At 36.7% G+C, this 15647-nt stretch overlaps 1 protein-coding gene across 17 annotated transcripts in view; it reads right to left on the reverse strand.

Moving 5' to 3' along the window:
• The window catches only part of Emsy (EMSY transcriptional repressor, BRCA2 interacting), a 75277-nt gene that overhangs the window by 57708 nt on the left and 1922 nt on the right, over nucleotides 1–15647 (reverse strand). For 8 of the 17 annotated variants that reach the window (XM_076938456.1, XM_076938492.1, XM_076938465.1 and 5 more), the window contains exons 3-7: nucleotides 8901–9000; nucleotides 7515–7589; nucleotides 6235–6276; nucleotides 2637–2812; nucleotides 864–1016 (exon numbers count right to left, since the gene is read on the reverse strand). In XM_076938456.1, the coding sequence (XP_076794571.1) occupies nucleotides 864–1016; nucleotides 2637–2812; nucleotides 6235–6276; nucleotides 7515–7589; nucleotides 8901–9000 (546 nt within the window). The remainder of the gene's footprint in view (nucleotides 1–863; nucleotides 1017–2636; nucleotides 2813–6234; nucleotides 6277–7514; nucleotides 7590–8900; nucleotides 9001–15647) is intronic. The other 9 variants (XM_034501888.2, XM_034501879.2, XM_034501949.2 and 6 more) reach the window with 7 other exon arrangements.

Below are 15647 nucleotides of genomic sequence, written 5' to 3' on the forward strand. Positions count from 1 at the left end.
AGGCAAATGCCACCTTTAAAAATCTACATGAAAATCTCTTATTACTATATTAAGACCAATTAAAATCAAATACTAATGATTAAAAGCATAACAAATGAAAATAAAATATAAAACAATTTTTAAAATAAAATTAAGAGACTTTAACATAAGAAAAACTGGACATACTGTTTTATAGAGTCAAGTATGATAGCAACACCAGTAAGCCTAGCACTTGGGAGGCTGAAGCAGAAGAATCACAAATCTGAGGCCAGCATTGGCTTACACAGATTCTGTCTCAAAAACAAGCAAACAAACAAACAAACAAATTCTGTCTCAAAAACCAGCAAGCAAGCAAGCAAACAAACAAACACAAAGAAACTGAAGACTATTGTATAGAGCAGAACAGAATCAGAAGTTTAAAACTGTAAATAAAAAACTTTTGAAGATTATATCAAGTAGAAATATAAAAGGTAGCCTCTAGAACGAGTCACTGGAACTAATAAGAGGTGGGTGAAATGTGTAATTCAAGAAAAGACTGCAAAGATTGGAATTCTGGGAAAACAAATAAGCACAAGCCTTCAGTACCTATTCATGTCTGTGTTCCGCAGGAATCAAAGGTGTGAATGACTAAAGGACAGCACTGTTCAAAGGCAGATTTCCCACACAGAGCAAAAATGATGATATTTCTCAAATCCCAAAGCTGATGAAAAAGCAAATACCCAGTCATATATACAGATGAGAAGTCTTTAGATTAGAACCTTTAAAAACTAACCACTGAAAACAGCTTGTAGCCCGATGATTTATTCCAGAAAAGCAGATCTACTCAGAGCTTGGACTGCAGCATTTGGTCAAGAGGGTCCTGGTAACACTGAGACATCACTTACTTTTGACATACACAGTACTTCCACTTGGCAAGACAACTACACTGGAGGCAGGACTGGCAGGTCTTGGAGACTTAACCGTTGCTATGCTGCCACTTGGAACAGGGGTAGAGGTTGGGGTAGACGTGGTACTTGTGTAGGAATAGCAAACCACTACTGAAGGAATGATAAAAAAAAGTCTGCTGTTAACTTTCACCACAACTGTCCAGACATACAAAAAAATTACTTTTATTGCAGGCCAACTTTTATCATTTTCATATGATCAGAGGCTAAATGCTAGTACAAAGTACTATACTCAAAGTTAAAGGCTATTTTGAAAAATCATCACTTAATGGTCTTTCCCAAGTATTTACAGGCTTATAAACAGGTAATGGCAAATGGAGAAGAATGGGGGTACAAAGCAGTCAAGTTTAAAACGTTATTGAGAAAAAGGAAAATAATTTCTCATAATGGCAAGAACTGAACACCAGGCACGAACTTGCAGTATTTTTTAATACCAACAGCAGCACCAATGATGGGGGAATCTAATATCTCCCTAATCATAGAAATTTCCAAAATGCTTACAGAAGGAGAACCAAGCTAGTTTATTTAAATAAACTAATTCAAAATCTGTTATTTGCCAGTCAAGTGGTACAACAGTAACTAAAACAATGACATCAAATTTCAAACTCCTTATCATTCAGTGAAAGAACACAACTTAGGAACACCACGAATAGCCTGGAGTTAGTTACGCCAGGTACCACACTAAATTGTTCCACTGTCACCAATTCCCATACTATATCCTGTTTTAAAGATAAGGAATCCACAGTTTACAGATGCTCAGACATGCTGAAGGTCACAAGGCTAGGAAATGACAAACTTAGATCCAAACATTGACTTCACTATTAGAAACCCAACTTTTCTTCCCATTCTACCAGCTAGCAAGAAGAAAAGGTAAAAGCAGGGAGAGAAGAAATACAACTGCCAACAACGAAGAAAACAGGAATCCAGTAGAGGCTAAGTATATACAGATAACTGCTTCCCTGAAAGATACAGCTTCCTGTGGCATAAAGCCAAGCCTAAACAAGAGTGAAAAGTGTCTCACTCTACTCAAAGCCCATTACTAGACAAGACAAAGCAAATTTTCAAAAATAATCTGGCAAATGTATTGTTTTTAGACCTACTTTTGATCCAAGCATACTCTTGAATTTAGTATCACCCTTGGTAAGACAACTCAAAGACTTTTAAAGCAGGTTAATTACTAGATTAAGTAACAGTAAGAAAGTGTTGATTGACTGGGCCAGAGAGGCTAAGTGCACCATTGATTTAAAAAAAAAAAAAAAAAAAAAAAAAGGTTTATTTTCTGGAGCTATCAGTTCAACATCTTTTATCTTGTTTATTGTCTAATGCTACTCACTAAGTCCTTCCAGTCACCTCTAACAAGAGACAAGAGGCATGACTGTAATCTCAGCAGAAGGGAGGCTGAGATTGAAGGACCACCTCAACTTTAAGTCTAGCCTGGGATACAGTATTTGGTTTGGTCCCCAAAACAAAGCAAAACAAACAAAATAAAACAAAAGATACACTGATGTGAGAAATTCAGCCTGACAAAGCTTTTTGCAATTCTGTAATTAACATAATTTCCCTATGAAGTAAAGATTTAGTTGGATACTGAAAGCCTGGCAGTTTCTAGTTTGAGAATCAAAGACATACCAATCTCATAATTTTTAAGCACTTACTCTAAATAGATGAAAAGTCCTGAGAGGAATCATCTCTAACAACAGTGTTCCTACTCACCTTCTTTGCTTGCTGTCTCTGCAGGCACGGGAAGGGATGCATTGTGCTGGACAGCTGCATTGGCCACAGCATTAGCTGTTACAGTGAAGGCCGTCTGGGGAACCAGCCTGGGCATCAGTGGTACCAATCTACGTCCTTCGATGGACCACTCTGAAGAACTATTAGGTCCAGACATACTAAACAAAAGAAAAAATGCTGCTACAAGGGTTCACAGTTACTAAGAAATGAGTCAGACAAACACAACTTTTTAAATGATCAAAAGTACCCTGAATTCTGGAGAGGCTTCTTTTTTAAGCAAGCAAGATCAAACTTAGGAACATTTAAAATCAAGGAATGCCGCACACTGAGGTTCTTATACACTTTATTCTATAATCTGAATCCTCTAATGAAGATACTTTTTTTCTATGCTTTGAAAATAAAAACTGATACTGACTTATGAAATTGGGTTTCATGAATGAAAATAAATATTTCTACTAACTTTTAAAACTTAATTTTGTAATTATTTCAATAAACTAAAAGCATTGAGAGTGTTAAGAATCAGATTTTCCTTTACAATTAAAGATGGAGTTCAATGAATCTTCGGAATATTTCCTAACTGCCCGCATGGCCAGAGATTCTAAAGGCTTTCAAACATGGAAAACTGAGGCAGTAAACGAGAGGAGTTAGTAAGATGGAAAACAGCTGTATACAACAGCAGGTGTCACTGATAATATTCACCATATTTTTATATTATTACCCTTCCTGGTTCTTTTTTTAAAGAGCAGATCTGAGGATGCTAAGAGAAGTCTACCATTATATTACTTTATTTGTCTGGTGTACCCTGCACTCTAAAAGGCACTTGTGGCAACTGAACCCCTCTCTAAACCATTATTAACTAGTTCTCTTTCTTAAACTTCTTGAGAACGTTTTGTTTCAGAAAATCAGACGAGAGGTTAAAATACCAAAAGACAGCTGCCATATCTCTCACTTGACTTCATGAAATATCCTAGTGTTTAGTGTCATGATTTAAAATTAATCTAAAAATAACTGATTTTCTTCACTAAATTAGAAATAAAAGTTTGTGAAACCACAGATTCTATAGTCCAGCCTAGAGCTTTAGACTTTATATCCAGTGGCTCTGCAGATTCAGACCCCAAATCCTTTGTCAGTGGGCAGGGAAGTACTTCCATGATGGTGGTGATGTTGACAGTGATGGTGTTAAAATCAACTGTGGGCATGTTACATGTCAGGCTCTGCTCTACATCTCTTACTGCGTTAACTCAGTTCTCTCAACAATCCTATAATGTTGATTGCATTAGCATCTCCATATTCTAGAATGAGAAACCAAATCGCATAGAAGTAACTTGCCTAAGGCCAAATAACTAATAAATGTTTCCTTCAACAAGTATGTATCATGCTTCTGCAATTATTTGTCATATCATAAACATACAAAATAAAAGTTTAGTTGTGGGTTTTATGGGCAGGTTTACTTTATACCAATTGAGAATTATTGCCTAATTACTGCCAATTTTTGCTGAAGAGAATTACAACTTAAAAGGGATTTAAAACAGGCATGATAGCACAGGCCTTTAGCCTTTAATCCCAGCACCCCTTGGCAGAAGCAAGCAATCTTGTAAATCTCGGTGAGTTCAAGGTCAGCCTGGTTTACCAGGCCAGCCAAGGCTATATAGTGAAACCCTGTCTCAAAACACCAATATAAAACATTGTCTCAAAAAAGAAAGAAAGAAGGAAGAAGAAAAAGAATTCAAGTTGAAGAATCCAGTTGAGTTACTATAAAAATATGTACAAATTCTTTTGTAATTTAAAGCAAGTCCTACATAAGACAAGGAAAGGTGGACTTCCTGAGGCACCAGTAACCTCACAAATATGTTACATAAGCTCCATCTTAATACTAGTTCAGAAACAAAGAATAGTACAAACAAGATGAAGACAGAAAAGCATTATTACTAACTGTTAAATGAGAACTTTCCCAAAGCCACCATTTTCTTGTTATACTCTTATCCTGATACCATCTTATTAGACTATCACTGATAAACCTGCTGGGTATGAGTTTATCACACAAATAAAGTGACTTCTACACTTACCTGGTACATTGTTTAAATGGTGGCAGATATTATAAAGTTAAAAATATGAAGCACATGGACATATATATATGCTACTGAAAAGATGAAGCTTGCAGTGCAAAAAGACACAACTGCAACTTTTAGGAAGAACTATGTCTTCCAAATGTCCACTCATGCAAGCATGCTCAAATATTAAGTGAATGAGAAATGAAGTATCATGTTAGAATTAGGTCAAAAGTTCCTATTTGCTTTAGTGGTAAGATTGTAAATATCTGTTAGCTGAACAGTCATCTAAGTGAATGTAGAAATTCAGTATTGTACCTAAGGGTTTCACAGGTCCCCTCAGTTTGCACATTTGGCTGCCTCTCTAGTCATCCAAGGACCACAAGGAAGGTGCAGACCCTGCTCCATTCCCTGCTCTGAGAAAGCCACATACTAATAAGCTACAATGGGCAGCAGTTAAGAAAAGCTGCATCCTCACACAGCAGCACAGCATTCTGGGAATGTCTGACAGTAAGCCGAAGTGCAAAGATCTGATATTCTAGACTATCATTTCAGTCTAATTGTACAGACACTGAGGACTGGGCTAAGCAAAACATGTGAAGCATTAATATTGTCATAACTAAGAACTCAAGTTACAGTAACAAAGGACAAGCACCCTCCCAGTCAAGCCTTGGAGCAGAAAGCTTTAGCAAAGTTCTCTTGGGTCCCGGTCCCTTACTCCTTTTGTTCCCCTTCTTTCCTACTTTGATGCTCTCTCAGCTTTCCCACCACCTTTCAAGTACATTCCTTCAGAGCCACAATGCCCAGTGGGGGGGTGGGGGGGTGGAGGAGGGAATACATTCTTCTCAGCTATTTTCACTGACTAAAACCCTCATAGGTTATCTTTAGGTCTAGGCTCCACTGCTCTATTTGAGGGCAAGGAAGTATCACCAGTCCTCAGTCCCTAACTCTTGGGCTCAACAAATAAATACAGTAGCTAGTCAAACTAAAACCACAGTATGAAATATTAAAATCAGAGTAGAAAAAGACCTAAGAAGCTTTTTTTAAAAATTATATACTGAAGTAAATTCTTTTCGAAAAAGGCAATTCATATATTAAAGAAATCAGAAAGAAAGGGGAGGGCGGAGTAACAGGTGGATAGAAGCCAGCTCTCAATTATCCATGCTAATGGAGAGAGGAAGGAAAGGGAGAGGTCACACAAACTAAAGAAATCCACATATTATCCAAAAATTATTTTAGCAAATACTAGTAAATTCTTGTACCCATTTTTTTTTCAGGCCAACTAACAGGTAGTGAAATGAGTTATAAAGACTTTCACCTCCTCTCCCTTCCCACCCTCTGACTAGAGATATTCCCAAGCAGCAAAAATGGCTAAAGGTCGGGCGGGCAGTATTAGGAAGGTGAGGGGGAAGAGAAGAAGCAAGGGGCATGGTTAATTCATAAATGGAGTATGTGCCCCTGAATAATTGAGAGCGTCAATTTGGAAATAAATACAAGAAAAAGCCTGAAATAATAATAACCTATTTGCATACCTGTAACTTGGTCTTTCACCCAAATATAAGGATAAATTCATTCTTAAAAGGGGAAAAAAGGAAAAGGAGACTAAATAAATGTTATCCTTTAAGAATGACACTGATGCATCAACTTACAACTCATTGCCCCATAATACCATCTGAATGCATCTAAGGTACTCATTGTCTACTTTATTATCTAGCACAGTTTCCTATGACCAGTCCCCAAGTTAGACTCCAGACCCAGTTTAAAGTATTCCGATTCAAAAGTCTGAAGCAAATTCAAAAAGGGACACATTAAATTTGAATGTTTTGACTATGTTAGCCTGACAATGAAATACTTGCTGTCTCTACAAAGAACTTCTAAGTTTCTATCATAAAAGTCTACAAGTGAAGAATCTCAAATTTATAAAACAAACAGCAAAACATTCAAACTACACTGTTAAGGAGGTGAGTACCCCATTCTATGTGTTAAGTAAAATGAGGGACAGTGAAGTACAAGAAGCCGACAGACTGTGTAATCAATTCAAATGCTGCCAAATGCCTTATATCATCACATATGGTAATGCCCTGAGTTCTTTTTCCTTTAGTTTTATGTCAATTAAAACATAAAAATTAAAACAAATGGAGGATACTTTAATATTTTATGAAATATTTCTATTACCATTGAAAGGATTCCTTCCTGGTCTTTTCTGTTCTTCAGGAGGCACTACCTCTCTATAACTAATGCCTGATTCTGCTCTCAGCCCTCTACCACCCTGTACCAAATCTGTCAGTTATGATGATCTGAAAACAATCTCATAAGAAGCCCTTATCATTTTATTGTGTTCGCTTTTTAAGGTACATTAAGTTATATTTCTATTTCTTAGAAATAACATATGTTTTATAATTTTTTCTGTCTTGAAATACCTATCTGAAATAATTAGAGACATATAAAAATTATGCCTATTTATAAAGCAACATCTATATCAAATACCATTACAAGAAACCTCTAAGCACCTTTCAATTTTAGGAGGTACACTTCTTTGTTATTGAGTTGTGCTTCCTGTGGTCTTTGTTATACAGAGATTACCTTGTAATAGGATTTGACCTAAGTACTTTAAGCTTCCCTAACAAAATGCAAAACAAAAACAAAAAGTAATCAATGGAATAAACAGTAATTGCTATGGGCAGGGTCTCTGAGTACAGATATATTGTTAAGATAAAAGGCTCAGGGACCTGCCACACAAAAGGAAGACTGTCTCAAAACTACTTTATACTACATCATTTAAAAAATCAGGGGTGGTAGACTAATGGCTTACTTATGTGCAATTGTTGTTAACCGTTCATCGTTTACTGCTCTCCGAACTTCAGCACGGTGGCGCTCTGTTGAGATGCTATGAAAAAAAATAGCCATTATAGAACTCTGCCAAGCAGGCAGCTCTTCTCTACACTTTTATTAATGTTTAAGTCAACATCTTTTGGGGGCTGAGGAGTACTTTGCCTGATGTGTATCTTCAAATGTTTCAAAGTCATAGGAAAGATTTCATATTGATTCTGTGTAATTGAGGATTATGTATCTGCAAAGCCCAGAAAGACAAACTCAGCCCGATATGCAGATTTTCCCATCTGTCAAAGAGCAGGCAAGACTAGCAGTCCTTCCTGTTAGCTAGCACGGAAACAGGTGCTCAAGGACCTCCTTATCTCAGGACTGCTGGCAGAAGGACTGAGCACTTAGAAGAAAGTCTTCTAATGTCTTTTCCTAAGGCTGAAGAGTCTAATAATTTTATGTCCAATGAATATAATAAAAGCAGTAAGAGTGGCCAGATACTGTTTCTTGTGAGTACATGCAATGAAACGTGACTCAACTTTAACTACGTGCCTTCTACATTATGTTACCAATGGTAAAAATGCCATATATTAAACACTGATAAATGAAACAATTTTTAAAGAAATCCATTATATTCATAAATACCCAATAAAGTAAATACCACTCTTCTTATATTCTTTAGTACTTAACACTAAATTTATAGCATGGATCACAACACTTAAGAACTAAAAGCAGAATTTATGAGGAAACATAAATAACAAAAAATAAGACTGAGAATCTACTTAATTACACTCCTGTATTAATGGTAATTAAGTAATAAGAGCCTCTTCCATATCTTAACTTCTAAAAATAAAACAAAATTACTTTAAATGTAGAAAGCAAACCTGAGTTAAGCAGAACACTTTCTGAGAAATCACAAGATATAAAAATGGATCAAGACAAAGCACCAAGGAATCCCTTTCACTAAAATTGTGTTGTCGGATGGATTCAAGCTCCACTCTAGCTCAGATAAAGGAGTCAGTAGATTTAAGGCAGCGGTTGTATCACTAGCGCCCACTTACATGTTGAGGCATCTTGCTTACACCCCTCTTTTTCTTCCAATAAATGCCACTCTACATCCTGATACTCAGCTGCACAGCTCTTCTTTCTTTCACCTATGTCAAAGGACCTCCCACAGGTAACTATCTGCCTTAAACCCTTTGATTGGCTTATACAACAGAGACTAAGTTTCCCTATTTTCTATAGCAGCAATCACACAACTGGAATAGGTAAGGCCTCTAAGTACCCAACAAACTGTTCTTCAATTTGAGAGTGAAAAGAAGTAAACCCTACAAATTGAGATTTCAAGTCACATCACCAAAATTTCATGACGAATTACCTAAGGACTTTTGAGAGTTCTCCAAGAAGATCTTTCTTTTCCTTGGTGAGATCCCCTTGTGCCCGAAGTGCACTGATAACTCCAGCATATGCCTCCAATTCTATAAAAAAAAAAAAAAATTATTTTATCAAGATAAACCTTTAATTTTTGAATAATGTAACTATGCACTATTAAGCTTTAGGGCAAGAAATCCCAAATCAACCAAATGCAAAATTTAAAATTCCTTTCAAAAATGTTATCAACTAAAAAAAAGATTTAAGTGTCAAGTTCATCATTTTTATTGCTTTGTTATACAACGCCTCATGGAAGTCAAGGGTGTAAAATGCTTAGGAAAGGAAATCTCTAACATACTACTGAAGAACATGTTATCTAGCCAGGCATGGTAGCTCTTTACATCTACAAAAACTACCATCCAAGCAAATAAAACACAAAAATCTGCCATCAAAATAACTAATTAGTCTAGTGGTATGTGCCTATAACTCCAGCACTCACAAGGCTGAGACAGAAAGATGGAGAGTTAGAGGACAGCCTGAGATACAGAGCAAGAAACTGACTCAACAAAATACAGGTAGGAGAGATGACTTAGCACTTGAGTTTGAGCCCCAAAATCTACTTAAACTAAAAGAGAAAGCTGGGAGGTGGTGGCACATTCATTAATCCCAGCACTCAGGAGGCAGAGGTAGTCTCAGATCTCTGAGTTTGAGGCCAGCCTGGTCTACAGAGTGAGTTCTGGGACAGCCAGGGCTATACAGTGAAACCCTGTCTTGAAAAACCAAAAGCGAAAAAGGAAAAAAAAAAAAAAGCAGATATGGTAGTATATAGTTGTCACCCCAGTGTTGAAGGAGGACCCTCCTAGGCTTGCCAGCCCTTAAGCCAGCCCAGCCTACTAAACAGAACAAGCTCTAGGTGATAGACCTTACCTTAATAAAAGACTTATCTAAAAAAACGGAGTTTTTTTTTTTTTTAATTAGATAGATGGTGCCTGAGGAACAACATTTGAGGCTATTCTGTTTTATGCACGCACATGAAGGAGTATACAAATACACACATACACATGCGTGCATAAAGATACAAACAGAAACTCAGTAAATGTGAGCTAACGAGATGTTAAGTCTGCAGACTTCAAACTACATGATACATAAACAGTAGTCTCACTTGGTTCACAGTGTCCACAATTCTGTCAAAAAGGGGCATTAAGGGATAAAGAGATGGCTCAACAGTTAAGAGTACTTACTGCTCTTCCAAGGACCTAGATTCAAATACCAATACATACATAGTGGTTCAGAAGCATCTGTAACTCCAGTTCCCTGAAAACCAACACTCTTCTGGCTTCCCTGATCAGTATGCACACATGGTGCACAAACATACACACAGGTAAAACATCCATACATATAAAATAAGAAAATCTTATTTTTTTAAGGAAGCCTTATATAGAAGAAAGGGCTGAGTAAAGGAAGCAGCAATGCCTAATTTTACTGAGACAGCCTGAGTGTGAACATCCTGAGTGGGTACTGAACACTATGCAGACATCACATGGAGTGTATTTCAAAAGACAAAGCTCCGATTCTCCAAAGGCAAAAACTCAGTTCCAAGAAATACATTTCAGCTATGATCAGAGCCAGACAAGATTACAAAAATGGTACTAGGAATAACCATCTTAGAATTCACTATATTAAATGTTTATGCCCCAATAAAATATTTATGAAATATTCTATTCAGCAAATCAACATTGAGTCCTAATATATATACACTGAAGAGTGTTAAGTTCTGCTCTCAAGTATTTAACTGCAAATGTCTTCAGGCAATTATGCTGGTTTGCATATAGAGATAGAAGAACAGGAAAAAACACATCATCTGGTTTGGAAAAACAAGCTTTAATCAGGAAAAGAAGTGTCTCTGTAGACAGTGGAGGGATGATCTCCTGCAAAAGGAATTGAGAGCAAAAGAACTGAAAATGTTTCGCATTACTACAGTAATTTTCAGTAACAGTAACTACTTTTAAGAGTTTTATATTAAAGGTAGTAAGATTATCTGTAGTTGAATAGTCAAGTCACTAATTCAAACCAAACTACTAACAGAATAGAATACAGAGTGCCCGAGAAACTATTTAAATATTTGTAGGTAAAAAACAACAGTCCCTATTCTCAAAAACATTAAAACCAAAGTCTAAAAAGGGTATGTACATGATGACTGATAAGTAGACAGATATATTATGAAGGTTTGACTTCATACATGTAAGAAAATAGAGTAACAGAAAAACAGAAGTAATCTGTGGTCAGACTAAGAAAATCCTTTAACCCTAACCTAAAGAGTTATTTGCTAAAACCCAGTAATTGGTTATAGAAAGAGTCTGCAAAATGCTTAAGAGAATGGCAATGCCATAAAAAGAAAAGACCAGGGGGAAAAGACAGCTTGAGAAAAAGACAAACTATTTGCATTTCAGGTTTTACTGTATGTTTCTGAGACATAAAACTAGATTTGAGACTAGCTTTAAGTCCTGACCCTTTTGCCTCCACATCCTTAGTGCTGAGAAGACAGACCTGTGCTACCATGCCTGACCTAAAAACACACAATTACAAAGAAAACATAATCAACTGAGGAAATATGACAAACAGAGCTGGACAAGATGTCTTAGCAGGTAAAGGAACTTGCTACCAAGCATTGTAGTCTGAGTTCAATCCCTAGGATCCACATAGAAGAAAGAGAAACCCGATTTCCACGCATGCCCCATAGCATATGTGCAAGATTTTGTGTGCATAGGCACACAAACAAATAAAAGAAAAACAAATTTATTTAAAATGTAGTATCTTTTTTTTCTCTTTAGACAGGGTCTTACCATGTAGCCCTGGCTGACCTGGAACTTTCTATGTAGAGTAGGATGGGCTTGAACTCAGAGAACCACCTGCCTCTGCCTCTTGAGTGCTGAGATTAAAGGCAGGTGTCACCACACCTGGTTAAAATGCAGTAAAAAATTTTAATATGACAAATATTTCTGACATTTCAAGTTTTATCTGAAGCTGAACTAAAAAGCCATGCACAAAATTAAGAGGTGGCAACATCTAACACACAAAAGTGTGGCTCTGAAAGCATTACCTCAGCTACACAATTCCCAGCATTCCCACAAGAAGTCCAGTCACCGTTAGAACCTTTAGTAGCTTCCAACCTTCCTTTCATACTTGTTGACAAATATGTTTATAAGTATCCTGAGATATCTTAAACTCAGCTTCGTTTCTAGTGCTATTTTTTGGTGATATTCTACTATAGAGTTAATTCCAGTGACAAAATGTATAATGAATCTGGGCAGCGGTGGTGCTAGCCTGGTCTACAGTGCAAGTTCCAAGACAGCCAAGGCTACATAGAGAAACTATGTCTCAAAAACAACAAAGAAAAAAAAGTATAATACAATGATAAACACACATGAATGCTGCAGAAAACAAAAGATGTATCACACTACTTTTATAAAACTCTAAACTAGGTCCATTTAAACAAATCAGCTACTCAGTTATACTTTAGTCATAAAGCCCACACAAGTCAGAGAAGTTACAGCTCAAGAGTTATAAAAAATAAGGCAAGGGGGTGGCAGCTAAAAAGTAGCAAGCATTTGCCGGCTACTGGTACCATAAGTATATCATAAATTGTCTAGCCCAATTTCATTTTTTTATGTATATGAATATTTTGCTTGAACGTATGCCTATACACAATGTGTGTGCCTGGTGCAAGAAGAGAGCACGGATCCCCAAATCTGCCATGTGGGTGCTGGAAACTGAACCTGGGTCCTCTAAAAGATCAACCATCTCTCTAGTCCCCTAATTTCCTGATAATTTAAACATCTGACATCTCAGATTGAAACAGTTTATAGTTGTTTCTAAAAAGACAAAGTTTTAAGCTAAAGACACTTTTTAAAAACTGTGTGTGTAAAACAGAGAAAGAGAGAGAGAGAAAGAGAGAGAAAGAGAGAAAGAAAGAGAGAGAGAGACCGAGAGAGAGAGAGAGAGAGAGAGACCAATGCCATGTGAGTGCAGGCGCCCAAAGAGGCCAGAAGAGAGCATGAGATACTTGGCACTGGAGTTACAAGTAGTTGTGACCTGCCTGACCTGACTGCAGAGTTCTGGGGAGCCCTTACACTAGTGGGTCAAGACCCCTTCAGGGTAGGATAGCAGATATCCTACATATCAATTTCACATTATGATTTGTAACAGAAGCAAACTTATAGTTATAAAGTAGTAATGAAATTTTTATGATTCCAGGGGTCACCACAACATGAGGATCTATGTATTAAAGGGTAACAGCATTGGGAAGGTTGAGAACCACTGCTCTAAACTAACAATTTTTAAAGACAGTATCTTCTCTAGACTTTGAACCTCAAAGTCATAATAGTAACCCAATAAGTGAAAGAAGTCTTTTGTCAAATTGCTGCCAAGGTCCACCTTCCTAAGTGTCACTGGAGATGGCAATGCATGGGCAGTGGCTATTTTCTTTAGTACAGAAGCAGCACCTAGCATCTCCCACACAGCCTACCTAAAACTACAGACATTTATTGCTAGTTATTTATTACTTTAAAAATGTTTTATGTTCAATTTTTTTTCTGCACCCTAAGCCTTTATTTCTTCAGTTTCTTCTAGGGTTCTTTTTTCTGTGAAACCTCCTCTTCTAAGTTAAGAACAATTTAACCCTCTCCAGTGATGGTCAATCAGATGTTTAAGGCAAGGAGAACCTCAATATAGAACTCAATCTGACCCTGAGTTCTGTAAATCCACTGGCACATCTTAAGTAGTTCACTTGTTTATGTGAATACAGTCAGTAACCGAGAATCTACATATAAATCCAAGAATTACTCTCTACATTTTAAATGATGTACAGAAAACAAAAGAAAGTTAGCACTCTCTTTGAGCTGCAGAGGCTGCAACTGGACCCACTGCTTGGCCTGGGCATACATATTAGCCCATCATAGTAACAACACAATGGCACACATTGCTTTTATAAAGTGGCATCTTCTGGGTAGCTGGTAGCTTTTCAGATATAACCTTGATAGATAGCCTGAGCAGTTTCATGGGCATTCATTCTTGAACACCAAAACTTTAACCTCTTGATGTGCATAATTTTATAGGTTCTTATGGTCAAGACATTTTCATACATCACCTCAAATCACTTATGGAAAAAACTAGGGATTAAGTTAGACTGAACAGTTATGAACTTTATATAGAAACATAAACTCTCGATTCAAGGATCCCAAAACCCAGAAACCTTAGTCCAATTTACTCTTTGTGATCAATTTATCTAGTATTTTTAACTCTCAGAGAAATGGAGTTCAACTTTATAACCAATATCGAGTTATATTAGTGCATGTGTATAGCCAAATACCTTCAAATTAGTGATAAAAGTTTACATGTAAGGTAAAAGATTGTCCCTCTCAAAGAACCCTCTTCAGGTAGCTAAAACAAGGTCAAGCAGGTTGAAATCCTGAATGGGTTATTAGCAGCAGATCCACAGTAGCTACAATTTTATATGATCTACATATAAGAATTTGCAAAGATTTCCTCTGAAGGAAAACATTAGTTCCTACAAATATGTCTGAAAGTAACTGCTTTAAACACTATATTATCAGACATCAGGCACAATGAGAGGCTTTTTATTTAATTAATATTCATTACCAAGACACTGATGATCCCTTCCAAATTATCTGTCAGTTCTTTCATTTAGTGCAGTGCTTCAGGCTACAGTAATAAATAATCCAGGGCCCTTATAATCTAAAACAGCATATTCATGACTATTCATTTGAAACCAAAGATTTAAATGAATAGAGTAACTCTTTTTCCCAATATTTCCAAGAATGGCATGAGGCTAATACCACTCTACACACATGGGGATAACATTAGTTCATTACACAAAACATATGCCTTAGCATTAGGGCTTGCTTTTTCTCCCTAAATGCTTGTTGAAAATAGCTACTTTGGAGGGAAAAAGAAACATTAGTCAAACTTAAATATAATGGGTATCTTATCAATTGCAGTAACAAATAACTGGGAAACTAGGCAGCTTGCCTTAACTTAGGATCCAGAAAAGGCATATGTTTCACACACATTCAGTTAGTAATATCCCAACATAAGCAAAAATAAACAAAAAAAAAAAAAAAAAAGAAAACCATTGCCTAGAGCAGCAGCTTTTAACCTGTGATCACAACCCCTTTGGAGGTCAAATGACCTTTTACAGAAGTTGACTAAGACACAGATTTTACATTAAGATTCATAACGGTAGCAAAATTACAGTTATGAAGTAGCAACAAAATAATTTTATGGTTGGGGTCACCACAATTTGAGGAACTGAATTAAAGGGTCACAGCATTAGGAAGGTTGAGAAGTACTATCCTAGAAGTCAAATACTGACTACATGACTTACTGTGACTATTGCCTTAGGTTTAAACTTCATATGGAAAAAGGGGACCAAACCAAAGCAAAGCAATCCACTTTGGGGCTTGAGTGTTATGTGAGATGTACAATGAGAAGGCTTCCCATTCGTCATGGTTCCTTGTGTCATAATTCCTCCATCTCATGTACAAATCATTCTAGGTCCTGGGGAAACAGTAAGAAAGATGAGGACTATGCCACCAACAGCCATGATCCACACAGAAAAAGCAAAGGATCACAGAGAAATATAAAATATCAAAAATAAAACAGGAAGGCATGGCAAAGCACACCTGTGATCCCAGCACTTGGGAAGCCGAGGAAGAAGAACCATCATGATTTTGAA

Source organism: Arvicanthis niloticus, chromosome 1 (assembly GCF_011762505.2).
Source record: "Arvicanthis niloticus isolate mArvNil1 chromosome 1, mArvNil1.pat.X, whole genome shotgun sequence".
NCBI classification, from domain to species: Eukaryota; Metazoa; Chordata; class Mammalia; order Rodentia; family Muridae; genus Arvicanthis; species Arvicanthis niloticus.